Source organism: Lucilia cuprina, chromosome 4, assembly GCF_022045245.1.
Source record: "Lucilia cuprina isolate Lc7/37 chromosome 4, ASM2204524v1, whole genome shotgun sequence".
Classification (NCBI taxonomy): domain Eukaryota; kingdom Metazoa; phylum Arthropoda; class Insecta; order Diptera; family Calliphoridae; genus Lucilia; species Lucilia cuprina.
The window spans coordinates 66,139,841-66,167,752 of NC_060952.1; the positions used below are offsets into that span (position 1 = coordinate 66,139,841).

Below are 27,912 nucleotides of genomic sequence, written 5' to 3' on the forward strand. Positions count from 1 at the left end.
CTTTTTTTATTCAAAAAATCCAGTTAGATTTATCAACTGTATAACTACCATTTTTGCACTATTATTTTTTTCTTAAACTTAATATTAGCTTACACAAGTTTTTTTTTTTTGGAAATAATGATGACCAAGTCGAAATTTCGAACTTCAAAAACAAAAAGTCATTAAAAACCCTCTAATCAACATTAGTAATAATTTATGATCATTTTAATTTTTAACCTCAAAACTAACAAGAGCTATATAATATCTGTAAGAATCGAAGAAAACCCGAGCAACGCCGGGTACATTTAGCTAGTGTATGATAAAATCTTTATTTATGAACAAAACTCAATGAAATCTTCAACGCTTGTTAAATTTGTCATTTCAAATAAGAAAATGCAAAAAAAAAATTGAAAAGGTCAAAGGGCATCCCGCAATTCCCAAAAATAGGAATGAAAATCCCAAAAATGGGATTTTTTACATTTTTGTCCATAGAGTCCACATTTCTTTCAGGGCTGGGAAAATACCTTTTGAGTAAATAGAAAACATATTGAGGTTTCCAAAACTGCTTTCAGTTTTCTGATCCCAGCTTTGGGATTTTAGAACATGTCGCCCAAAGTTGAAGTTTTGATAAAAAATAGGTCATATTCGGAAGGACGCAGTGGCAACATTTTCAGCAAATACGCCAAAGCATTCTGCGTAAAGATACCTTTTAGAAAACTATAAAATTGTTATATGTTCTTAAAGAAAATTTTATTTTATTAATAAAAGAGTTAAGACACATTTTGGGCAAAAAAACGGCAAAAATCTAAAATTTTTTGAATTTTTAAATTAAAAAACGTATATTTTTGGATCTGACTTTCATAATGATATTGATCTGAAATTTTGGCTACGCTCACGCCAAATTTTATCCCAATCGGGTCAGCCGTTTAGAAGTGCCAGATTTATTTCCAAAAAATTTCCATTCTGCCCCACTGTGGAAACTAATAGAACAAGATTCTTAAAATTTTGCACTAAGGACTTTCATATTTTTCTGAACATTTTAGGAAAAAACGGACTTTCATCGGTGGCTTGTGCGGACTTTTAATGGGAGGATTAATTAATTAAGTACAATACAACATTGTTCTCATTTTTCAAAGCTTGCATTAAAATCCTTATTAGCGTTCGGAAAAATTGGCCAACTTGAAATAATTTGCGTGTCACCACCCATGTGTAAGTGTTTTTATATCCTCCATCAAAAAAGATGGGGGTATTTTGATTTTGTCATTCCGTTTGAAACACATCGAAATATTGGTCATGGACCCACAAAAGTATAAGTAAGTTTCATACGGGTCAAAATTTATCTAAACAATTTTATAAGGTTCGGTCCAAGATTGACCCTACCCCCAAAATAAGGTGCCCTTCAGAAAATGACTGCAACGCTCATTAAGAACTTAAAAATACGAGTGAAGCGATGAAATTCGACACGAATAAATTTAATACGAACCAAATGGAAAAAAACAGACAGGTGTGATAGCAAAAATTATGAATAGTATGTAAAATAACATACATTTGAAATTAAGTAACAGTACAATTAATTTGTTCAAAATTAACAATATTGTGAATAAAATTAATAATAAAATAATAATAATAAAAATTTGAAAGCAAAACTTGTAGGTGTAACTGCCCCTTAAGTGACAGTACATAAGTATGTAAAAAACACGTCGTCTAATGCCACCTTAATTTTTTTTTTAGATAAAATACTTTCTTGAATTTCAGTACAAATTTAAATATCTTGCGTTATTGTTTCAGTAAAATAATTGTTTGGAAATGTTGCAAGTATTTATTATTCTTTTTCGTAAATAGTATATTATTTTAATAATAAAAATCCTGAAATTTTTTCAATAAAGAATTTACGAACTTAAGTACTTGATTTTACGAATTTCGTGATAGGTCCTTTTTTAGTAAAAAAATAATTGAATAAGATACCATACATTCATCCCCATTTAACCCAGCATACTTCTCATTCTTACGACACATTCAAGAAAAAGCATGTGACACATTACTATGTGTATATAGATGGGTGTCCATGTGCCCTAATTTATTTTGTATCTTATACATTTAACTCATTCCCAACTTTCAGCCCCACAATAATTTTTCTCCCCCGGGGCATGTTACTTTGATCATCTTGAGGAGCTAACAATACTTTTGGTATGCCAGGACTATAAAATGGTGGTGTTTATAGTCCCGACATACTATTCCGGTTATTGGAGAGGTACCATGGGCTACACGCGTTTTCTGTGATTTAAACATAATGCCGCGGGAAGAGAATGTTGGTTAAAAGACTGACACGGTAAAAGCTATTACACGGGATAAGTTCAGTGCGTAAATGGAAGTTATGTTTTCGCTTCTCCGAAGTTATGCTACAGGGCAGCAATGGCCAGAGATTATATAGATTGAGTACTTGAGCAAAGTGCTTGTACATGGATCTGCAGCACCATGTACAAAAATTTGCACCGACTTGTAAGAAGCACGAAGAGGCGGTGGCAAGTTTTCGAATAAACTCACCCTGTGGTTATAAAAGTATCACCGTGAAATAAGGCCAACACTGCAGGCGTTGTCTTGTCTTTCCAGCAACAGCAACTTATCCTGATGTATAGATTTCAACGTTCATCAGTCCTTTTATCAACATTATGTTCCTACAATTTTAAATTTTAGGTTCGATTTAAACCACAGCCTGCGCGTGCATCCGAAGAGAGCTCTCCAATAATCAGAAAGAGGCAAAAATGGCGAAACAGACCAGTAAGGGAAAGTACATATTTTTCTTTTGAGATGTTTTTATTTAAAATTAAAAATATTTAATTTATTCTTTACATTTTTTGACAAATGACTGTGGAGAACTCTAACAGATGGTATGTTGAATTCACAGTGTGAAGAGCCTACTTTATGTTTTCAAAAAAAAAAAAAAATAAATAAATAATGACATGTAACTTCTCTATTCCTCTCTATGGTTCAATATGTACTAGAGTATTCAATTATTCGGGGGTTTGTCTTATTCGGTTTATTCGACAAATAATTATTTGAGGTTTTAAGTTGGCCGGTTAATAATCGGATAATTCAAAATTATTCGGTTAATCGAATAAAAGGAAAGTGGATGTTTTTTTGATAATATTTTTCTTCCCATAACACACAAAATTATAATTTTCCACTTCTTTAAATTCAGTTCTATTAAAGTTTGTTAATTAGGTTTTTTTTTCTCAAATATTGGAATATTTTATTTTCATGTGAAGTTCTCTTCTATATAAAGAAGTTAATTTAATTTATGTTTTTGAGATTTATCATCGAGTATTGCTGAAGAACTTTTTAAAAATACTTTATAAACACAACACTGTTCTCCAAAACTGGATGTAGAAGTAAAGGCGATGTCACTATTTTAAAAATTTCTTTTTAGTAATTTCTAGAAGTAGGTAAATCAGAACAACTTATTACAATGTTTCTGAAGTATTGTTATACAAATAATCCAACAAATATTCTTCATTATAGAAAAGAAATTAAGGAATTAACACATAACAGATGTATTATATAAATATTGAACTTTGTATAAGTACAAATTTATAAAAATTACAGTAATTTTACGGTTAAATAATAAGTTTTTCTTAATCGGTTATTTGATATAAATTATTCGGTTTATTCGTTATTTGAAATTTGGCAATTTTCATTTATTCGAGCGATTAATCGTCAAAAATTGATCGATTAACCGATCGACGATTAATCGTTTGAATACCCTAATATGTACAGATGAACGTGATGAACATTTTGAAATTAAATTCTCAATTGTCTTGTCTATTCCAGGAACATATAATATTGTCATTCCATGAGTAACACCAAGAAATATTCAACTGAGACCCATAAATCTTTTAGTATAAAACACAAATCATCAATAAAATGTATGAAATTTACACAAAATATTCATTGTTATCCTTAGAAGTTTAGTAATTACGATTCGTGTTCCTTTTGCTATTTCCCTTTCTTCTTTACTGCTTTTGCCAACAAACTAGTTCCGCATGACTCGTGTCCTGTGTTGCCACTTTGGTTATTATTAACAATACTTAAAAGGTTATATTTATTTTGCATGTGTACATGTGAATTATTTTTTCGTTTTGGTTATTTTTTTGCAAATTTATATATTTTATACCAACCATCAAAAAGCTTTTTTGTTATAAAACCGCAATATAGCAACAAACTTTAACATGATCATGTTTAAAAGAACTTAAATTTCTCTGTAAAATTTTATGAAAATAGGTCCATAATTGAGCTTATTCCCCTTAGGAAAATGACTTTAACGCTCATAACTGTCTTTATAAGCCTATATGTTCTGTAAACCGAATCCGAGTAAATTTCTAGTTTAAAAACGAATTCTCATAAGTTTTCTCGATTTAAAAACGTAATATAAATGCTATGGGCATTTTTTTGTCTTTGAAAATATGATTATTTTTCTGAATTTTACGTTCAAATAAAAATTCGATTTGCAGAACACCGAATTCGGTTTAAAACTCCTCGGATTTGAAGGCGAATAGATTTACAGAACAGACATAAATACCAGTATAGAGGCGAAATTCAACATAAAAAAGTTTTGCAGGAACAAAAATCTACCTACCAAATTTGGTGATGATCAGTACATAATTGAACCAACCACCTATACAAGTTTCATTTCTGAAAATGCTATAAAACCGCAATATAACAACAAACTTCAACATGATCATGTTTAAAAGAACTTAAATTTCTCTGTAAAATTTTATGAAATTAGGTCCATAATTGAGCTTATTCCCCTTAGGAAAATGACTTTAACGTTCATAACTGTCTTCATAAGCCTATATGTTCTGTAAACCGAATACGAGTAAATTTCTAGTTTAAAAACGAATTCTCATAAGTTTTATCGTTTTAAAAACTTAATATAAATGCTATGGGCATTTTTTTGTCTTTAAAAATATGATTATTTTTCTGAATTTTACGTTCAAATAAAAATTCGATTTGCAGAATACCAAATTCGGTTTAAAAGCTCCTCGGATTTGAAGGCGAATAGATTTACAGAACAGACATGAATACCAGTATAGAGGCGAAATCAACATAAAAAAGTTTTGCAGGAACAAAAATCTACCTACCAAATTTGGTGATGATCGGTACATAATTGAACCAACCACCTATACAAGTTCCGTTTCTGAAAATTAATTTATAAATTTAAATAAATTCATGACTTTAAATTCTTATCCAAATGAAAACATGAAATAAAACAAGTAATAGTATTATATTCGGCTATGCCGAATCTTACATACCCACCATTAAACCTCGTTTGACTCGAATGAAACATACTTATGTCGAATTCCATCTTCGTACAGTCGTATTTTTAGACCAGTTATAAGCGTTAAAGTAATTTTCTTATATAAGGAGGTAGGGTCGATTATGGGTCGATCCTCATAAAATTTGGTTCGTATTAAACTTATTTGTGTCGAATTTCATCGCTACACTCGTATTTTTAAGCCATTAATGAGCGTTACTGTAATTTTCTGAATGGGACCTTATATGGGGCGTAGGGTCAAACATGGACTGATCCTCATAAAATGTTTTAGATAGATTTTGACTCGTATGAAACTTACGTCGAATTTCATCTATATACTAGTATTTTTAAAATAGTAATGAGAATTAAAGTCCTTTAGTGAAGGGGACCTTATATGGGGGGTAGGGTCAATTATTGCTATATTCGTATTTTTTAAACAAGTTTTGACAGTTAAAGCTGCTTTTCGTGGGGACACTTGTATAGGGGCTATCCGAAAACGGGGACCGATATTGCCCATTTTCAATACCAAACAAACCTTACCTATAAGAAATATTTATGTGAATTTTCAACCCTCTAGTTCTTTCCATTCGGACCATATCGTGCTTTTAACAGACAGACAAACGGACGGACAAACATGGCTAGATCGTCTTAGAATTTAATGAGGACCCAGAATATATTTACGTTTGTGGGTCTATGACCAATCAATATACCCCCATATTTTTGATGGTGTGTATAAAAAAATAATTTTGGTTACTTTTTTTCTAAGTTTAATTATATTTTATTTGAATTTAGGTCAGAAAAAAATGTTCGTTGTGGCAACACTGCTCGTGTCGCACGTTGTGTGCTCATAGAAAAGTTATTTAGACCTGGTTCACACTAGGAAACTTTTTTTGGAAAACTTGATTTTTGTGTGTGAGAGAAAGAAAGAGAAATATCAACCATCTCTTTCTCTCACACCAGGTCTTATTGTTTGTGAAAAAAACTGTTGTCAAATGTAATTGTTAAATTTTGTATGCTATTCTGCAAGCCTTGCCTGGCTATACATTCATTCTTATCATTTCTTAAATTTAGTACGTTCCATAATTTTTAGTACAACTAAAAATTTTAAAATATGTGTACTAGAATTATCAGCAAAATTAGGTCCTATCATAACATAGTCACAGTAATATTCTTATAACGAAAACCAGTATCCAGTGTTACAAAAACCTTCCTTCGGTTTTCTGAAACTATTTACAAACAAATTTACATGAATTTTTAACAAAATATTCTACGATATATGTTTTATCAAAAAAAAAAATCAAATCCAAATGTGTATGAAAACGTTTTAAATATTGCTAGAATAAATATTGGTTCGGAAATTTTTTTACGGCCGGGAAGAAGTGATATATTTTTTTGACGTACTTTTTTATAATCTATGCGGAATGCGTTGGGCCGATTTGAAATTTTCAAAAAATATGTAAAAGTTATCTCCCTAAAGTGTCCATTTATTTTTGAATTTGTTCATTTATTATCATTAAGATATTATACATACCTCTAAGTAAGGCAGTTCTGGACCAATTCACTCAAAATTGGTGTCTGGCCTACTATCAAATAGTATTAAACATGGAGAAAATTTTCTCAAAATCGACTTTATTGAATTGGTGTCCTTTTCATAGCGCGTTTGCGCAGACTAAAAATACACACATTCTTATTATCTGTGGTTAGTCGTCACTCAGCCAGCGACTAATGCACATGAGTAGGGGGTGTACGATTTTTTTGTAATATTTTTTATTTGAAGCACCGAAAAAAATTTACTATGTCATATGACAAATATTTTATGATAAAAAATACATTTGGTGATGCTCAATGTATTTTATGTTATAAAACATGAAAGGAATGTTCTTTTCTTAGTGATATGGATAATGATGATGGAAAAAAGAAGATTTATTTTGTAAAAATAAAAAAAATATATTTGGAAAAATTAAAAAAGTTGTAACTTGAGGTAGAAAAAATGAAAAAAAAAACCTTAGAAATAAAATAAAATGTTGAAAATTGAGTTATCAAGCTGTATCTATATTCTAATTTTTATTTTATGTCACCACGTTGTTTTTCTAACCATCCTTAATTACCAGTTTCTAAAATTTTAAGAAAGTCTAGAAAACTTCCTGTTATTTAAATTTTATAAAAATATATAGAAGATTTTCTTAAAAGTAAAAGGTTTCATTATTTTCATACATATTTGGTTTCAACAAAATTCTGAATCTTTTAAATAAATTTTTATTTTATATGTAGTTGTTTTCCATTTTTGTCATTTTTTATTTATACATACATATATTTCAACCTTTACTATAAATTCCGCTTTTTTAGTATTTTCCGTACATTTTATTTCAGTTTACACAACTTTTCGTTCAGTGCAGTTCTCTCTCGCTCACACTCAATACTACTACAACCATGATCGGCAACTCCTATAAACATTGTATTTTGGCCGTTACTAAATTTACACAGACAACACAATTCAGTCTCAGTTTAGCTCTCATAGAATAAGGTTATGTCTTCGCTCGTTTCTTGCTTTTGCAATGAAATTGAACGAAAGCATATTAATGAAGAGATGGATAATACTAATTACTGATGTACTTCTTTAGCATCTTCACTACATATTTTGTAGTTTTTAGAATTATTAACTTTTTTAAAATGTTTTTTCTTTCAAAGGCTCAAATTTGTGTTTTTATATACACAGAAAAAAATATCGTAAGTAATATTAACGAAAAATTTTAGTAAACCCTTAACGAAAAAATATTTAATTCTACATGTTTTTTATTCAAATCTACAGAAATTTTATTCATATAAACGAATTTTCTTCATATTTAGTAATTTATTTTTGTTAAAAAATTTAGTCAATTTAATCTGTTGATTTGAATAAATTTCTTTATATTTACATCCAAAATTTTGTTTAATCAACAGAAATTTAGTTAAAACAGTGGTAAAATAGTAAAATCGCAATTATTAAAATCTACATCTAAAATAGTTAATTTTACTCCCTTGAAGGTGGTTAATTTGAAGAATATATCGTTGATATGAATAAAATTTTGAAGAAATTTCTTCATTTCTCACAATAAAACGTAAAAAACAAAATAAAATACAAAGAAGAAGGAATAATGAAATAGGGCTGTAGCTTTGAAGAAATTTCGTTAATATTAACTAAATCACTTTTTAATTTTAACTAAACCACTTGTTAAAATTGAAGAAATTTCTTCAATATAACTAAAGGTATGTATAAATATATAATGGCCTGTAGAATTGAAGAAATTTCGTTAAAGTTAACTATTTTATTTTATTCAAATTGAATAAAGACACATAGAACTGAAGAAATTTCGCAATATACAAGAAAAAATTAAACAGAACAGTTGAAAATGTGTGACGAAAACTAGTTTATATTATTTCAAATTTTGGTTCCCTTTAAAGTGTTTGTGTTATCAAATAATTATTTAAAAATAAGATTAAAAGTTAAGAAAATTTTATTGTACAAAATATTATAATATATTTATAAATATAAAGGAACATATAAATATTGTGCTTATATAAATAATAATTTTAAATATTTTTTAATATGAAGTGTTTTATATGTAAAAAGATATTCTCTTCAGTTGAAAATTTAATTGTGCATTTAAAAATATACCATTCACTTTCCTCGCATGGAACATTCCAATGTTGTGAAGAATCGTGCTCTCAACTATTTAGTAATATTCACAATTTTAAGCGACATTTAAAAACAAAACATCTACAAGATTTTAATAATTACGCAATTGAAACAAATTTTGGTTTGAAAACATCAGTTCAAAGTGACAGAAGAGTATCTGTATTTAAAGATAATAAAATTGATTCTGACCAACTTTTCAGTGGAACTTCTAATAATATAACAAGTTTCTCAAAAGATTTATTTTTGGCAGATGCTGCAAATTTTAGTGTATCGCTTCATAATAATAACAATTTTACTAAAAAAATGTAGAAGATGTACAAAAATTAGTTACAAATACAATATTAGGACCAGTTGCCACGTATTTATCATGTGTTACTTCTCACATTTCTAATTTAGAAGCTAAAGCTCATTTAGAAAACTTTATTTGTTACATCTCTGATCCATTTGCTGTTTGTAAGACAGATTATTTAATGAATAAGTGGCTAAAAAATAATTGTTTTATGGAAGATTGTGTTCAATTTTCTATTGACGAATCTGTTAGGCCTGTAATACACAACGGTGATGCTGTTTATGATGACGTAAACACTAAGGGAAACTTTTGCCCATTCAATTTCAATTCAAAAAAATATTTGAGAAATCTGATATGGGATTTATTACAGTTTTCCTTTATCTGATTGTTCCGAACTTGATCATATCTTTGTAGCAGGTTTTGTAAAATCTCAAGATATAAAAAAATTTGGAAATGAGTCCTCTCTTAAATACCTTATTAATCAAATTAATGAAATGGAAAATAAGGGAATAATTTTAAACACAGAAAACGGGAATGTGAAAGTACGATTCATTTTGGGATTAATATTAGGCGATAATTTAGGATTAAATTCTCTTTATTAGGATTAGCAAATCATTCTCGAGTTCATATTTTTGTCGTTTTTGTAAAACTCTAAGCAGCTGTCTCACAAATAATAAAAGAAAGATTCAAAAAATTTGCGTAATATTGAAAATTTTGAACATGACATCAGACATCATAGTTTTAATGAAACTGGTATAAAAAGAAGATTCACCATTTAATCGCATTGCATCATTTCAAGTCTATTTTTTAGATGTCCCAGAAGAAAATATAGAAGACAGTATTGAAGCACTGCTTACGGACAACTGCTCTTGGGCCGAAGTTGAAAGCCATTGGAGTGCCACAAAAAATTATCGACTACACGATGTGACACATGCGAAATGTACTCTGACATATTAAATAAATGGTCACAGTATAAAAAGCCATTGGGTTATAAATTGGTAAGTTATTCATTAAATCTCAACAAAAAAATGTATACATTTATTGTCGTTGTCCATTTGTTTATTTCTTGTAGGTAGATATGGATTTTCATCAATTATATCCAAAAGCAGAGTGTCTTCATGACAATTTCGAAACTTTCTGCTTTTTTGTATTTAATTTAGAGTATCCAAAAGAATCTTTGTTAGTTTGGACGTTTATACAAAAGCACTTATATAATATTTCGACAAATATTGATTGTAGTAGTACCCAAGTTAATACATTAATTTCAAATTTGAAATAGTTGTATTATTACTTAATTTTTCTAAAAATAATTTTTTTATGTTTACAAATAATTTTTAATTTTTTTAATATTTATTAATAATTTATGTTTAAAGCTTAGTTCATATCTATCAAACATTTGATAAAAAACGACATGGCACTTAAAATCGCATTGTTTACTTATTAAAACGTCAATAAAATGTTAAATTTTTACTAAAAATAATGGTTACGTTTTTAACATACATATATTTGATAGGTGTGAACTAAGCTAAAAATACAAACATATATGTATTATTATTTTGGAAAATATTTTTTAGCTTTTATTTAAAGCAGTGGAATATAGTATTAATTTATTTTTTTTTATTTTATGAATACATATACATATGTATCTATTTATGCATGTATTAAATACTTCTAAATATCAATATACTCATTTATATTAATTTTTATAATAAATGTTTACTTTTATGTTAATTATAAAATTTTGCTTTGTTCAATTTTATTTTGTCAATAACATTTTCTTTTATTATCAATGACAACTTTATATAACTTATAAAATAGTATAGAATAATTACAAGAATTTACAGAATACTTTACTGTTTATAATTTATATAAACATTGTCTCAGATAGTGAAAGAAAATGTTCACTGGGATTTAGTATTAACTAAAATAGGGTAGTAAAAATAAAGAAAAATTCTTCATTATGAATAAAAATATTATTAATGAGAACTAAATTCATTAGTTAAATTGAAGAAATTTCTTCAAAAACAACTAAAAAAATATTCAAATTAACTACCACAATTAGTTATAATGAATAAAAATATTAGTTAATTTAACTAAAATTTCTTCATATTTACCACCCCTAAACAACGAAACGATATTAGTAAATATGAAGAAATTTCTTCATATTAACTATTTACTAAAATACAAAAAATTAACGAAGAAATCTATAATCTGGAATAAAATTTTAGTTGGCTGTATAATAACAAAATTTCTTCATATTTACACCCCATTTTGCAGTATTTAGGTAAATTTTTGGTTCTGTGTACGTAGTATTTAAAATAAATATGTGTAAAACAAGGCAAAAATATTTGCTACTTTTAAACTAAAAAAATAAGTTTTGTGTTACATTAATATTATTTCTAAATTTTAGATTTCCATTATGCATTTTGGTGGAGATGAGAGTACAATGATTTCTCGTTTCTTGTTTTTTGGTCTTTCACTTATACAAGTAAAATGTAGTAGTATACGTCTGCCGATTCTGGCTCTACAAACAATTTTTTTTTACCAGAGTTTAAATATTAGTAAATGCTTTTATATTTTTACTTTTGACTTTGCAATAAATATGCGTTTACCTCACATTTAAAAATATGCATATTTAAAAAATGGTTCTGTTCAAAATATTTCTAGTATTTGTGCCAAAAATATTTACCAATACAAGCTATTGCATATTATAGCTTACAGACCAGTGTTACCAGAACTCCCATAGAATAAAGTGCAAAATGACTGTCAAAAAAGTGCAAATTTACTGAAAAAAAGTGCTATATTAATATCAAGTTTTTAAAAGTCCATTAAGCCATGTCTACCCGTCTGTGCGGCTGGCTGTCCAGGTATAATGGGCGCAATTTTCTGCATAATTCAACGAGATGTTTTATATAAAAAATGCAAAAGACTATTTCAAATTGATCCATGATTTGACCTTGCCTTTAAAATATCCCCTTACAAAATCAATAAGGGGTAATTTCAAAAAATTTCGAACAAAAAAGTAGGAATTTAAACATGACCCTCTCCAATTTCGATTAAATTTGGTACACACATTCTTCATGTAAATACGGAATTTAAAGATCTCCAAAATTTTCAAATTCGTTACGGTCCAGATTTTATCGATGTTTAAAGTTCATATTTTTTGGATTTTTTTCATCAAGCATTAAATGTAACATCATGTATTTACTAAACTGTTTATCCGATTTTAATCGTTTTAGTTCCCAATTAAAGCCTATGTCTTGCAGTTTCATAATATTAAGATATTTAAAAATTGGATTATTTTGTTAAAAAAAAAATAATAAAAATAAAATATTTTATTGAAAACACTATAAGCAATCTTATGTGAAGGAATAAAGAAAAAATATGGTGTCTTTTATGAGATATCCTTGACTAAGACGTTGTTTGATGTCATGATTCATACCTTAAAACAGAAATATTTTAAATAAAATATTTTCAAACTGCATGACATAGGTTTTAATTAGGAACTAAAACGATAAATATTTTAGAAAATATACGATGTCAAATTTAATACTTGTTGAAAAAAATCTTAAAAAGTTTTAATTTTGAACATTAATTAAATCTAAACTGAGATATTCTTGATTAAGACGTTGTTTGATGTCTTGATTCATACCTTAAAACAGACATATTTTAGAAAATATACGATGTCAAATTTAATATTGTTGAAAAAAATTTTAAAAAAATTTTAACTTTGAACCTTAATAAAATCTAAACTGTAATGAATTTGGAAATTTTGGTGAACTTTAAAATTCGTATTGATACAAAGAATGTTTGTACCAAGTTTTATCAAATTCGGAAAGGGCAAGGTACAAAACCTGTTCGAAAAATTTTTAATGCACCTAAGAATAAGCATATACATAAAGTATATACATATATATAAAACAACTAATAACACTAGGTAACAACGATTTTGTTTAGTATATAAAACCTATTAGGTTTTCTTTGTTTAGGACGTCTAAGACCAAAAAAAGTATTTAAATAATCTAGGATGTCAAATCTTTTAATTATTCATTAAGAAAAAAATGCTAAAAAAGTGTTCGGAAGAAAAATTTAATATTAACACCTATACACGACAATAAAAATTTAAGCATAAATCTAATAAATGAGCAAATCTTGGTAAAACGTGATGTGTTGGTGCGTATGTAACTTATTTACTTTCATTGTTATGCATTCTAGAAAATTATTTAGAGTGTACGTTGTTTTTGTAAATTATGCTCTTGCTTTTGCAAGTTGTTTTTGTTTTTTCAAGTTGTGTTTGCAATTTCTTTAACAAAGCGACATCAACCTGCTTTGTTGAATGCTGTCAAGCAACTAAATAAAATATTTGTATTTTTGATGCTCTTGTTTAGAGGTTCGTATGCGATCGTATTGTGTACATGTAATTTGCCGAAAATCTTCGTTGTCAGAACAATACTAGCGCCGACGTCTGTTGTATACTGTTAAGAACAACAACAACGTATTGCTAGTGTTAAGCGCATATAAGTGTATAGAAAACACACTGTCTATAGCTAAGTGCATTTACAAAAACAAAAGAGTACCAAGCGCATAGGGCTTGGGCGCCCTTGGTTTGGATGCTGTTGGCGTGATTGCGTTGTTATTTTTGTTTTTCTGTGTTTTTCGTTATGTATGTTTAGATGTCTGTTGGTTTAGATGCCTTGTGTATTTTGTGTTTTATTTCGTTTAGCGTTATTGTTGTTCTTCTTTTTATTAGCTTTTGATGTAATAATAATGTAGTCGGGAAAAAATTTAAAATTTATAAAAGATGTTTAATATACAATATGGTGAAGGGTATGTAAGATTCGGCACAGCCGAATATAGCAATCTTACTTGTTTTAATTATTTTTGGAATTTATTAAAATAAATAAACAAACAACATATTCAACAACAACAACTGAGAGATCTCCTCTCTCAAGTTCGCCAAAACAAGAAAATTGTGTGGAAGACAACGCAAAAGAAAAAATAGAAAAACAAACAACTGATACAATGGTTGATGAAAATAGTAATGCTAATGTGAACAATATCACAAATAGTATAAATAACAATATTAACACAATAAAAACCATTAATGAATACTGGTGCCATACCAAAAAATAAGCCAAATACATTGAGCTCGCATAAAACGGAAAAGATCCAAACTGGAATAGACCGTTATGCCACTTATACAAAACGTAAATACAGCCCTAGGACTTCAAAATTGTAACCAAATCCAAAACAGGCGAAAACAAATTCGGTAAGTCAAAATCGTTTTGCACTCCTTGACAACCAGGAAAGTGAAAAAGCACCATCCATGCCTCTAAAAGACCACAAGCCACCTCCCCTCTATTTGCGAACCTGCCACAAATCTATTGGTTAATAAGTTGTCCCAACTTGTAGGCAAAGAAAATTTCCACGTAGTCTCCCTACGCAAAGGAAACATTCAGGAAACAAAAATACAGACTTATTCAGAAAAGTCTTTTAGAACAATAGTTGATAGTTTTGATTCTGAGAAAAGAAATTATTACACTACTAAAGTGCAAAGGGTTTATCAGTAGTTATCAAAGGTGTAGATAGTTCTGTACCAAATGATGACATTAAAAAGGCTCTAGAGACTGAAGGTTATGAAGTTTAGTTCATTCGCAATATATGCACATGCAACAATTAAATAAGGCCAGAAGACCTTTATATGCTCAATATAAAGCTTCTAACTTCTCAAGTCTTCCTAATACTTCTAGTGCTCAATATAGAAGTATCACAAATAAAAGCAATCAGAATAAATCGTATGCCCATACGACAAAATAGGGTTCCGTTACCCAAAGTAATGCAAAACAAACTTCTAGTGCCCAATATAGAAGTCTTACAAATAAAAATAATGAAAATCTGCAAACAAATAATGAAAATAATACTACGTTATTTTCATATGCACATGCATTTAAAGAGGGTGTACCCGCACCCGAAACAAATTCTCAGAGCTCTATTGAGAATTTAATTCAAACCAAGAACAGTTTCATGGCAAATATGCAAAATATGTTTCAACAATTAATGCAGAATCAATGCATGCTCATGCAGATTCTGCTAAATAAGAAATGAATTCCCTAAGAATTTGTTTTTGGAATACTAACGGCCTTAGCCAATACAAGAATGAAGTTGAACAATTCCTGCTACTTCAGGAAATTGACGTACTACTCGTCTCTGAAACACACTTTACTCTAAAGAATTGTTTCAGAATTAACGGATACTACACTTACGATACAAAACATCCAAGTGGCAGAGCCTGTGGTGGAACAGCCATATTAGTGAGAATGAATATTAGACATTTCCCAATACCAGAATACAAAATGGACCATATCCAGGCCACCTCTATAAATATACCTGATAGCAGAGTTACAATATCTTCAATATGTTGTCCTCCTAGGTATAATATTAATCGAGAGCAGTTTCTCGATTACTTTAAAACTCTTGGACCAAGATTCATAGCAGCTGGTGATTATAATGCAAAACATACATTTTGGGGCTCTCGCCTCATTACTCCCAAAGGCAGACAATTGCTAGAAGCAATATCGCATAACAGACTAGATGCCATATCTAGTGGGCAACCTACCTATTGGCCTACAGGCCTCAATAAGATTCCCGATCTAATTGATTTTGCTGTAATCAAAAACATAAAACGAGAATTTATTTCAGTGATCCCTTCACTGGACCTCTCGTCAGACCACCACTTTTAACGTTATTAGAATCCCAAATAAATTGGAAAACTATTTTTCTTGTTTCCCTCACAAGATGACGAACTGGTTAAAGTATAAAATGTATGTCAGCTCACACTTGCCACAAAACATTTCATTGAAAAATGACCATGAAATACAATCCGCTGTCGATATATTTACGGATATCTTACAAGATGCTGTCAAAGTTTCTACACCCCCAGTCACCTTGTGAGAATGTGTTTACTGAAAATGATACAGATTCTTCTATTAGTGCTAACATTATAAATAATGTGGTTCCACGCTAATAAAATTCCGGTTTTCTACCGTGAAGACGACAATCAAAGGTCTAAAGGCAGGAAAATCACCTGGTATAGATAAAATTACTACCACGATGATAAGTAACCTGCCCAATTCAGCACTTAAAATTATTTTGTTCATCTTTAACTCCATGCTACGTATTGGATATTTTCTTACCTCATGGAAAGTATCCGAAATTGTTATGATACCAAAACCGGGAAAAGATGTCACTCAAGTGACATCATACCGTCCCATTAGCCTGTTGTCTATATTCTCAAAACTTTTTGAAAAGTTATTGCTTGAAAATCTTATACTACACCTTAACGATAATTGCATTATTCCTGATTATCAGTTTGGTTTCAGAAGAAAGCACAGCACTATCAAACAGGTACATCGAATAACTACTCTTATTCGGAAGACCTTCGAGAGCAAGCAATATTGATCAGCATTATTCATAGATATTTCTCAAGCTTTCAAAAAAGTCTGGCACAATGGACTAATACACAAAATTATCACATTACTACCTGCGAATGTTCACAAACTGCTTAAAAATTATATATGAAAGATCTTTTCAAATCAGATCTAAAGAAGTGATCTCTTCACGTCGAAAAATATCTGAAGGAGTACCCCAGGGGAGTATTCTAGGTCCTTTCCTATATATTTTATATACTGCAGATATGCCAACGAGCGCACTGACTCACACATCTACATTTGCGGATGATTCCGCTTTGTTAAGCATACATATTAACCCTTCAATAGCTTCTGAACAACTCCAACTTCACATCGGCGAATTGAAAAAGTGGCTGGACAAATGGAAAATAAAGGTCAATGCAACAAAATGTACTCACGTTACATTTACTTTAAGATGAGAAAATTGTCCTCCCGTACAGATAAACAATATAAAAAATTCCTGAACAAAGCCATGTGAGATATATTGGTATCCACCTTGATCGCCGCTTAACATGGACTCAGCACATTGAACCAAGGTTACACAAATAAAATTAAAGTCAGCTCAAATGTACTGGCTAATTGGACCACGGTCAGCTCTAGACTTGGAATACAAAGTGCTTTTGTACAAAACAGTTATAAAACCTATACGGCATTCAACTGTGGGGAACAGCCTCCTCATCTAATGTTGAAAAATTACAAAGAAAGTAGTCAGCACAGGTGCTCCGTGGTACATTCGCAATAGTAATATTCATAGGGATCTCAATGTCGGGAAAAAATTTAAAATTTATAAAAGATGTTTAAAATACACTATGGTGAAGGGTATATAAGATTCGGCACAGCCGAATATAGCACTCTTACTTGTTTGATATACGAATAGAATTTCATTTTACTTTTTCATTAGATTTGTCGTACGTAAAGTGTGATCGTCTGAATGCCCTTTAAGCTGAAATATGCAATAGTTTGCATGGGTAAATATTTTTAGCAAAAATACTAGAAATATTTCCAATTGGAGGAATTACATATATTATATTCATAAAATATATTTATATTTTAATATTGCATACGTATGCATAAGAGAAAATTTGCATTTTGGTTACTAATATATTAGTAATTTTAATCACTGTTTTTTACATTGAAGTGCTCAACAAGACTAAAAATGTTACAAGATTTTTATAATTTGTTAATCTAGTTGTTTAAAGGAATACTTTAATAGAATTCCGTTTTACATCCAAACAACCAATTATAATTATCATTAATAGGTTTTAAAACGATTAAAAAGGATTAGTCTCATGAAATCCAATGTAATCGGTTTTATGAGACTACTGTATTTTTGCTGTTCAAGTTTTATAAACGAAAATAAAAATTTTAAAAGAATTTAAAAAAATAAAATACATTTTTTAGTTAAAAAATAAGATTAAATTAAAAAAAAAAGTTTTTTAAATATACAAATATGAAAAACTAAAGAGAAAAACATCAAATATTATATAAAAACTCGAAAATATGCCTTAAATATGCTATAAAAGTCAAATCTTGCTAAACAAATCGATGCCAAAATTCTTAAATTGGTCTGAAACGTTTATCCATGAGTCCATACGACGCACTAAAAAACATGCATTCGCATATGTTGGTTTCTTTGGTAATGAATAATCTAGATAATATAGTTATTTAATACATTACCTAGTAATGAGTGGTCGTAAGTAAGTATACAGATCATTTCAATATATATTTGGTTTAATGAATTCACCAAATTTATGAAAATGTTACCTGTTTGAATATAATTACATTATAATGAAAATATTTTTACACATTAACTTGAAATAAATCCACATTTAGATCCGAAATCTTGAAATTTGAATTTCATATATTTTTTTAATTTCAATAAGAATTTTCGAATCCTCCGATTTAAAGTATAAAAAAATGCTGCTAATCATATTATGATATACCTGAGATAATATCATTATATCAATAATATTCATACCACTAATAGAGCCAAATTTAATATAAAAATCTTATTATTTTAGACAATAACCAATTTTGGAACCGATATGTGGTTTAAGTTATTTCCAGTAACCATTTGATGATTATTGATAGTATTTAAAAGTGTGTAATGGAAAATTCGAAACATAAGTTTTAATTAATCGGTACTAGTACAAACATTATTAATTTTGCATTTCAAGAAAAAAATAGGAAATCGCCATTAAATATCGAATATGAACGCTATAACTTTTAAAAAGTAGCAATGGATTGCAATTATAGTGAAGAAATAAATATTATAGAAATTGAAATATCGTCTTCTGATGCATCATATGAACAAATAAGGGATATTATTGAATGCCCAATCCAAAACTCCGGGCATTAAATAGCAAAATGGCCTTAATTTACAAAAAACAATGCTCTTATAATTAATATTTAAGTCCATTAACAAAATTTAAATTTTTCGAAACTAAAACTGAAATTTTTAGAAGTTATTATGTAAAATATATTTTTTATACAGTAATTATAATCAAACAGATCAAATTTTCCTAAATTTTGTTAATATCATGAATCTAAATATATATATTAAAATGATTTATATTTGATCAATATAAATTTTTTGCAGTAATTTATATTGATGGATTAAATAGATATTGTGAAAGAAAAATTAAATTTTTGTATTTTACAATTTAAACACATTATCATGAATTCATACATAATAAGACATAAAAATTATGTTTTCAAATACGTCAAAAATCCTAAATTTGAAATTAATGTGATATGCTTGAATTTGGCCATTTTGAACACAGTATGTTCTTATTATCCGAAATGTTACTCCGATTTCTCAAGACTTACAACATATACTTAACAATTTTTATAATTCCATATATTTTTTTTAATTTCAATAAGAATTTTCGAATCCTCCGATTTAAAGTATAAAAAAATGCTGCTAATCATACTATGATATACCGGAGATATTCATACCACTAATAGAGCCAAATTTCATATAAAAATCTTATTATTTTAGACAATAACCAATTTTGGAACCGATATGTGGTTTAGGTTATTTCCAGTAACCATTTGATGATTATTGATAGTATTTAAAAGTGTGTAATGGAAAATTCGAAACATATATACCCTTCACCTTCGTGAGTGAGTCAGTTTTTAGAGGACCCCAGATATCGACGAGATCCGAATCATCAATAATTCTATTAGACATGCTTTCGAGAAGATCGCTATTTAAGATCTGCAAAATCGGTCGGTAAATAACGGAGATATGAGCAAAAATCCGAGACAACTTCTGAAAATTTCATCAAAAAATTGTTAAAAAAGCAACAACAACACTGTATATAGAAAAAGATGTACATGTGTGTGTGTTTTTGTTGTAGCAGCGACACGTTGAAAGTCGGTGTGGCTGGGTTGACAATCCTTGGTCGTTGTTCGTTGAACTCCGAGTCGTTCCGGTGCGAAGAACCGATTGTCGTAGGAACGACGTGTGTGTGTAGATGTATTTGGTTTTATTCAGCTGTTTTTTTTTTTTTTTATTTGGAATCCAAACATACAAAGAAATACACTGCAAAAAAATATGATTTGCATTTTTTGTTAAAATAAAATAATTTTCCTTTTTGTTTTGCAAATATATTTTTTAATGAATAGAAAAAAGTATTTAAAACGTTTTCAATTATATGAGAGTAGATTGTGAGTTATTGTACAATAATTTTTATGCGAATAATGTAAGTTTGAAATTTAAAACTAACACAAATTTTTTCCAAGTGCTTTTAAAAACAATGTTTTTACGATAAACAAAAACAAAATCTACGTCTCGTCAATGTTTACCAGCAATGAATACCAAAGTGTTGTTGTTTTACTCTTGCTTGTATACCTTATACCGGCGGATAGAGAGGCAGATAAAAAAATTACCACTACACACACACTATTGGCAGTCAATTTAGCTATGTCCGTCTTTCGGTCCATTTCCGTCAAAATACAGGTCGCAATTTTGAAGATAATTCAATGAAATTTGGTATATGATCTTCAATTGCCCCAGGACGAACCCTGTTGAAAATGGTTAAGATCGGTCCATTATTTCACCTAGCCCCCATATAACTGAACCCCCAATAGGACTTATAAACCTTGTAATAAAACTGCTGGTCGCAATTTTGGAGATAATTCTATAAAATTTGGCACATGATATTGACCCAGGGACGAACCCTATTGAAAATGGTTAAGATCGGTCTATTATTTCACCTAGCCCCCATATAACTGAACCCCCGATAGGACTTATAAACCTTGTAATAACACTGCTGGTCGCAATTTTGGAGATAATTCAATGAAATTTGGCACATGATATTTTATGATACCGCAGACGAAGCCTTTTAAAAATGGTTTACATCGGTCCATTATTTCACCTAGCCCACATACAACTGAACCCCCCAATAGGACTTGTAAACCTTATAATCAAACTACAGGTCGCAGTTTTGAAGATAATTCAATTAAATTTGCACATGATCTTCTGTGGTATCGTACACTAAGCCTATTGAAAATAGTTAACATCCGCCCACTATATCACCCTGCCCCCATACAACTGAACCCCCGAATAGAGCATGTAAACATTTTAATCAAACTGCAGGTCGCAACTTTGGAGATAATTCAATGAAATTTGGCACAGTATCTTTTATTGTATAGTAGACGAAGCCTATTGAAAATAGTTATCATCGGTCCATTATTTCACGTAGGCCCCACACAACTGAAGCCCCGAATAGGGCTTGTAAACATTGTAATCAAACTACTACGCTATTTTGCAGATAATTCAATGAAATTTGGCACATGATCTTCTATGGTACCGAAAACGAAGCTTGTTGAAAATGGTTAACATCTAGTCTTGATGACCCTCATGAACTTTATAATTATAGGGCCTCATTTGACCGTAGCCCCTATAAAAAGCCCCCATCAAAATTTTACTTAAATTTACAGTTATATTAAACAATAAATGGCTTAAGTATATCTGAGGCAAGGTACAATTCAACTTTAATGCTTTATTATAAAAACTAAATCACATTTTATTTGTATACAGGTGTAGGCTATTATATGGTCGGCCTCGCCCGACTATAACTTCTTAGTTGTTTTTTTGTTTAAAAATATTATTTTAAACCGCCATAACTTTTGCGCGCATCAAAAACAGAAATTTCGAAAAAAAATTTTGAGTCCTCAAATGATTATTTACCACAAGTCTTAAATGATTATTTAACACAAAAAGTAGGCGGGCTAGCAACACGGGCGTGGCACCTCCCATATAAGTTAAATACAATACAATAATTAATTTCACTTGGAAACAGTTTGTGCAAAATATAAAATTTTGCACAAGGAACTTTAATGTCCATGTAAACATTTTGCACCTCCCATATAAATTATATACAAAAATTCGTTGGTGCGGCATTTAGTGTATTATAAAGACCTTATAAACTCCAAAATAATAAAAAAACTAGTAAGAGTGCTATATTCGGCTGTGCCGAATCTTATATACCCTTCACCATAGTGTATTTTAAACATCTTCGTTTTATAAATTTTAATTTTTTTCCGACTACATTAATATTACAGCAAAAGCTAAACAAAATGAACAACAACAATGCATAACGAAATAAAAAACAAAATACCCAAGGCATCTAAACCAACAGACATTTAAACATAACGAAAAATACAGAAAAACGAAATAAACAACGTAATAAAACGAACCCAGCAGTTCGACAAAGAGTCAATGCATACGTAAAACACAGTAATTTCCACTAATAGTTAAACACCTGTATGATCGTAATTCGTAAGTTTTGAGCAGACGTCGGCGCTAGTATTGTTCTCACAACGATGATTTTCGGCAAATTACATGTACACAACACGATCGCATACGAACCTCTAAACAAGAGCATCAAAAATACAAATATTTTATTTAGTTGCTAGACAGCATTTAACAAAGCAGGTTGATGTCGCTTTGTTAAAGAAATTGCAAACACAACTTGAAAAAACAAAAACAACTTGCAAAAGCAAGAGCATCATTTACAAAAACAACGTACACTCTAAATAATTTTCTAGAATGCATAACAATGAAAGTAAATAAGTTAATCTTGTTTCATGCTTTTTTTGTACATTTTAATTAGAAATGTTGTTTCTATGTGAAGAAATTATCATTCTTAAGTACATTGATTACACATTGTTTATAAATAGTCGCATTTTACAGTAATGCAATTTAATCTTCAAAATTAAAAATAACCAAATATTTTTTTCAGTGCAATTTCAATGAAAAAATGCCAATAGTGTGTGTGTAGTGGTGATTTTTTTATCTGCCTCTCTATCCGCCGGTATATGGTTTTGAGTCATTCGTCACGAATGTACCCTGCTTTGTTGAATGCTGTCAAGCAACTAAATAAAATATTTGTATTTTTTGATGGTCTTGTTTAGAGGTTCGTATGCGAGCGTGTTGTGTACATGTAATTTGCCGAAAATCTTCGTTGTCAGAACAATACTAGCGCCGACGTCTGCTTTATAGGGTCGGAAAATTATATTATAGAAATTACAAACGAAATGACAAACTTATATATACCCTTCTTACGAATGTGAAGGGTATAAACATTTTGAAATGGATCAAACCAAATCCCAAACTATTTTTTTGCCTACTTTTATGTATAACTATAAAATTACGACAATTTTGAAAATAATATTCCTCTCCAATCTACTTAAAATAATTTAATAATATATAATAAAATAATACCGTTATGATAAACGATATTTAATCGGCATCGGTTAGGACTTACTTCTAAATCAAAAATATATATCTTTATTATTTTGCAGAATCTAAAAAATCAAATAATGACAACGAATTTGTGGGTAGAACAATCTTGGTATGATTACAAACTAAGATGGGAACCAAAGGAATACGGAGGAGTGCATATGCTTCATGTGCCTTCTGATCACATTTGGCGGCCGGATATTGTTCTTTACAATAAGTAAGTATTGATATTAAAATTGTTATATAATATAGAAATAATATTTTAACTAATATTTTACACATGAGCAAAGATCAGCAAATGTTTTTCCTATATAAAACTTTGATTTTTTAAGGGTATTAGTTCAATATAATTTAATTTTATATTCGTTTAGACACATTTTTAAAGGTCTAATCTCAAAGTCCACTATTTGTGTATCTGAAAATAAATTCCAAACACATTTTAACCAAATAATTTTGCTAATCATTAAAAATTCACACTCACACCCATACGAAATATAACTTTTTGTTCAAATCGATAGCAAAATTGTTTCAATTATTTAAATTATGACAGTCTGCGCAACGGACTCAAAATTTGGAACTAAAAGAAAACATTTTAAACATTAATTTAAGCTGCATTAATAATGAAATCTTTATTAACTTAAACTAACGTTCGAAAATGATAAACATATTAAAAATTATTTGATTTTTAGTTTTGTATAAATTCCGATTCCGTTATAAAATTGCAAAATTAAATATTAATATTTTCTATTCAAATAGAAAAAAGCAAAAACGTTCTATGATGATTCCCAAAATGTTTTAAGTCTAGCGATGTCCGTTCGTGAGCTGGACCAAATTAACAAAGGTATTTTGGAATCACTTTTTTCAATTTTTTGTTTTGAAACAAAAGATCCAATATGGCATATAGTAGTACATATAGGCGAAACTGAAGGGGTTTTCAAAGAAAAATTTTTATTCTCTTCGCACAGACGAGCTCTGAGAGAATAAAACAAACTTGTGAGAACTAAACGCACTCACTAAACATCAAATTTTCTTTGCAAAATTGCAAGGATATTACCACTTATTAGTTTTTCTTATCACTTAAACTTATTATTTTTTTCAACACTTTTCATTTATTTAAAACCCCGAAAATAATTTATATTATACAAACGAAAAAAATATTTTTTTATTCTTTGACATTTTATTTTAATTAAAATTGAAAAATGAAAAGCTGTACATTTTAGTATTGAAAATTAAAAAAATATTTTACATACTTTTTTTAATTCAACAAAAAAATAACAAAAAGAAGTGTTTATAATATGTTTTGGGATAAAATATCTTTTCAAATAAATAAATAACTAATATTTTTATTCACTGCCATATAAAATTTCATTAATAACACATAAGGAATAACGTCCAAAAATACATTTTTTATTTAGTACCTTTTGACCAACTGTGTTTATTTTTGTGCTTTTACTAATACATTCTCACCAGTTAGGTCTTTGACAGGGGACTTAGGTCCTTGACAATTACTTTCGCCTATATACTACTATATGCAATATGGGGTATTTTTTGGTTTTAAAGCCGCGTCCAATGATGTATTAATCATAAATAGGGTTCTATAGTTGAAACGAAAAGTCGACTTTTCTACTTTTTACATTTTATAAAAAGTCGATTTTTCGAATTTTGGACTTTTTAACTTAATTAAAAGTTGACTTTTCGACTTTTTGATTCTGTTCGACTTATCGACTTTATTTCCAAAGTCGACTTTTCGACTTTTTTCACAGACAATAGTCGAGTTATCGACTTTTTTGGAACAAAAGGGTCGTCTTTTTTCGACAAAAAGTAGATTTATAGAACCCTTATCATAAATAACCGTCTGTCCATAATTGTCACATTCCAAAATATTTAAAATTTTTACGTTTTTCACTAATACAAAATGTATGCACAATTTTGCAAATTTTGCATACCAATGACTTGGCGCCAAAAAAACCACATATTGCATATTTTGTTTAAAAAATTAAAAACCCATACGATATTTTTTGAAAACTGTCCAGGATCACGAATGGACAAAACTTAACCGAAGATATTTTGGATAACATCATATTGCATTACAGCGAATGTTTTGAGCACCATTTTTTGTGAGTCGGTCTAATATAACTACATATGTATGTATACAATCTAAATTTTCTGTTCGATGCGAGCAATATCTTAAATCCCAGAAAGGTGTTATATTCGGACATGTCGACTCATATATACCCACCATTAAAACACCATTAAAGCCTACGGATTAAACTTTAAAATGTCTTTCGTCAGCACACAGTTGAATATTTGTTTATTTAAAAAGCGCCGGTGGTTTGTCAAAATTTATTTATTATATAAAGTCATTTAAAAAAATAACATTTTCAAACAAATTTATTTGATTCATTTTAATGGTGGATATAAACTAATTTTCAAATTAACGTAATAAAAGTAATATCTAGTTTAAAATTGATTTGAGTTAAAAGCTTTATTTGATTCACCCTATTATATACATACTCCCATATAATTTATTACATGATTATAAAATACATTTTATTAATTAAAATCTCATATACACAATTAAAAAGAATAAGATTTATAAATGTACTCTTTCACATTTTGTATGTATGTATTATTACACATTAAAACAAATGTAAAAATTAAGTGAAATAAATGAAAATTAATAAGGAATGTAAAAAATGGAAACAAGTTCACACATTTAAAAGTAACAAATTGACAGAAACACAAACATATGTATATATAAATAGTCATAGACTTTTCATATACATGTTGACGATTTCCCAAAATCGTTGGCACCATTTGTAATAAACATAATGAAATTAAATGTCCAGTGCCGACGGTAACTTTGAGGTGACACTTGCGACAAAAGCAACAATTTATTCTGAAGGATTAGTTGAATGGAAACCGCCGGCAATTTATAAATCATCCTGCGAAATAGATGTAGAGTACTTCCCCTTTGACGAACAGACTTGCGTCTTAAAATTTGGAAGTTGGACATATGATGGGTTCAAGGTAGGTTTAATTTTGTTGTAAAAAAAGTAATAATAAATAAAGAAGCAAAAAAACCCCAAATGTCCATGTACTCTCTTTCAATCTATCTATATATTTTTCTCACCCCATTACAAAATTAAAAATTAAAAGTATTATATACATGCCTGTTCTTTTCTGTTTCGTTATCTGAATTGTATTTAAATAATTAATTTAATTATTTTAACTATTTCGTTTTATCGTTTATTTCTCATTAAACTCCCGTGAATGCAACAACTTGTACCATAATTAAATCATTTACATAACTACTAATAATATAATCACACCTCCACCCAGCATTTATCATTTAATGCACACATAACATATGCCTACACATTTCAGTCATACATTATAAGTAACAACATTTTCCGTTATCCGTTTAGAGATGAAATTATGTAATGTTCTAAATAAAATTATTCGTAATTCACGTTCTTATTCGTATTTCAATTCCCAATTGCAAACCATGAATGCAATGAACAATATTACTACAATCTCAAATCCATTATTTAGTGTTTTGAAAGCAAAGTAAGAAATATTACTTTATTTAATGAGAAAATAAATAGTTCAATAAGGAAAAAACTTATATAAAATATTAAATTTAATTGTCAATTTAAATAAAATTAAATTTAATAATTGTCAAAAATAGTGTATAATTATTATGTTCTCTTAATTTACAATCAGTAAACCAATTATGATGTCATAAAAGAGAAGTACATATTTTAAGAGAGGCTTATCGTTATTTGTGTTTATTTCATTGTGATTGCGAACTATCTCATTCGTATTTGAATTACGAACTAATGAGTGTCATCTCTAATTTTAATTGAGCATTTTTAACATAATCAGCTGTTTGTGTTGGTCAGTAAAAAAAGAAATAAAAAAGCTATTTTAACAAAAACGGGCATGGACCTTATAATACTCTACACTCTAATCTATATTATAATTAAGTTGTATGATATGTTGGATTATGCATGCATTGCACTCTCAGTACTCAGATTGCTCGCTTAAAACGTCATACTGACGTCATCAAATATTTTCTAAGTACATAATTTGTTTCATTTACTGCTGAGTAGTTATGTTGAGATTTAGATATAATAGTATATTTGAAGTAATTATAGCATAAAAAGCCCATATCGGGAGATACTTTTTGTGTGTTACAAACATCATCACAAATGTATAATACCACCCCCTCTATAGTGGTGTACGGTATAATGAATACATCATGATGTAATAAGTAAGGTGAGAGCGTTTGGGCAACAACCATAACAAACACAATATTTTTTTGTTGTTTAGAGTATGAGTTTTGTCAAAATGAAATTTCTAAAATTTAAAAATTAAAAATATTGGAAAGAAAATTTTTTTCGAGATATTGCACAAGTTTTTATGCAAATAGTATTG

General features: G+C 29.0%; 1 protein-coding gene across 4 annotated transcripts in view; it reads left to right on the forward strand.

Moving 5' to 3' along the window:
• The window catches only part of LOC111687082 (acetylcholine receptor subunit alpha-like), a 209,364-nt gene that overhangs the window by 43,201 nt on the left and 138,251 nt on the right, over window positions 1-27,912 (forward strand). For 3 of the 4 annotated variants that reach the window (XM_046950731.1, XM_046950735.1, XM_046950734.1), the window contains 2 exons: window positions 23,535-23,689; window positions 26,322-26,502. In XM_046950731.1, coding sequence (XP_046806687.1) covers window positions 23,535-23,689; window positions 26,322-26,502 — 336 coding nt within the window. The remainder of the gene's footprint in view (window positions 1-23,534; window positions 23,690-26,321; window positions 26,503-27,912) is intronic. The other variant, XM_046950732.1, reaches the window with a different exon arrangement.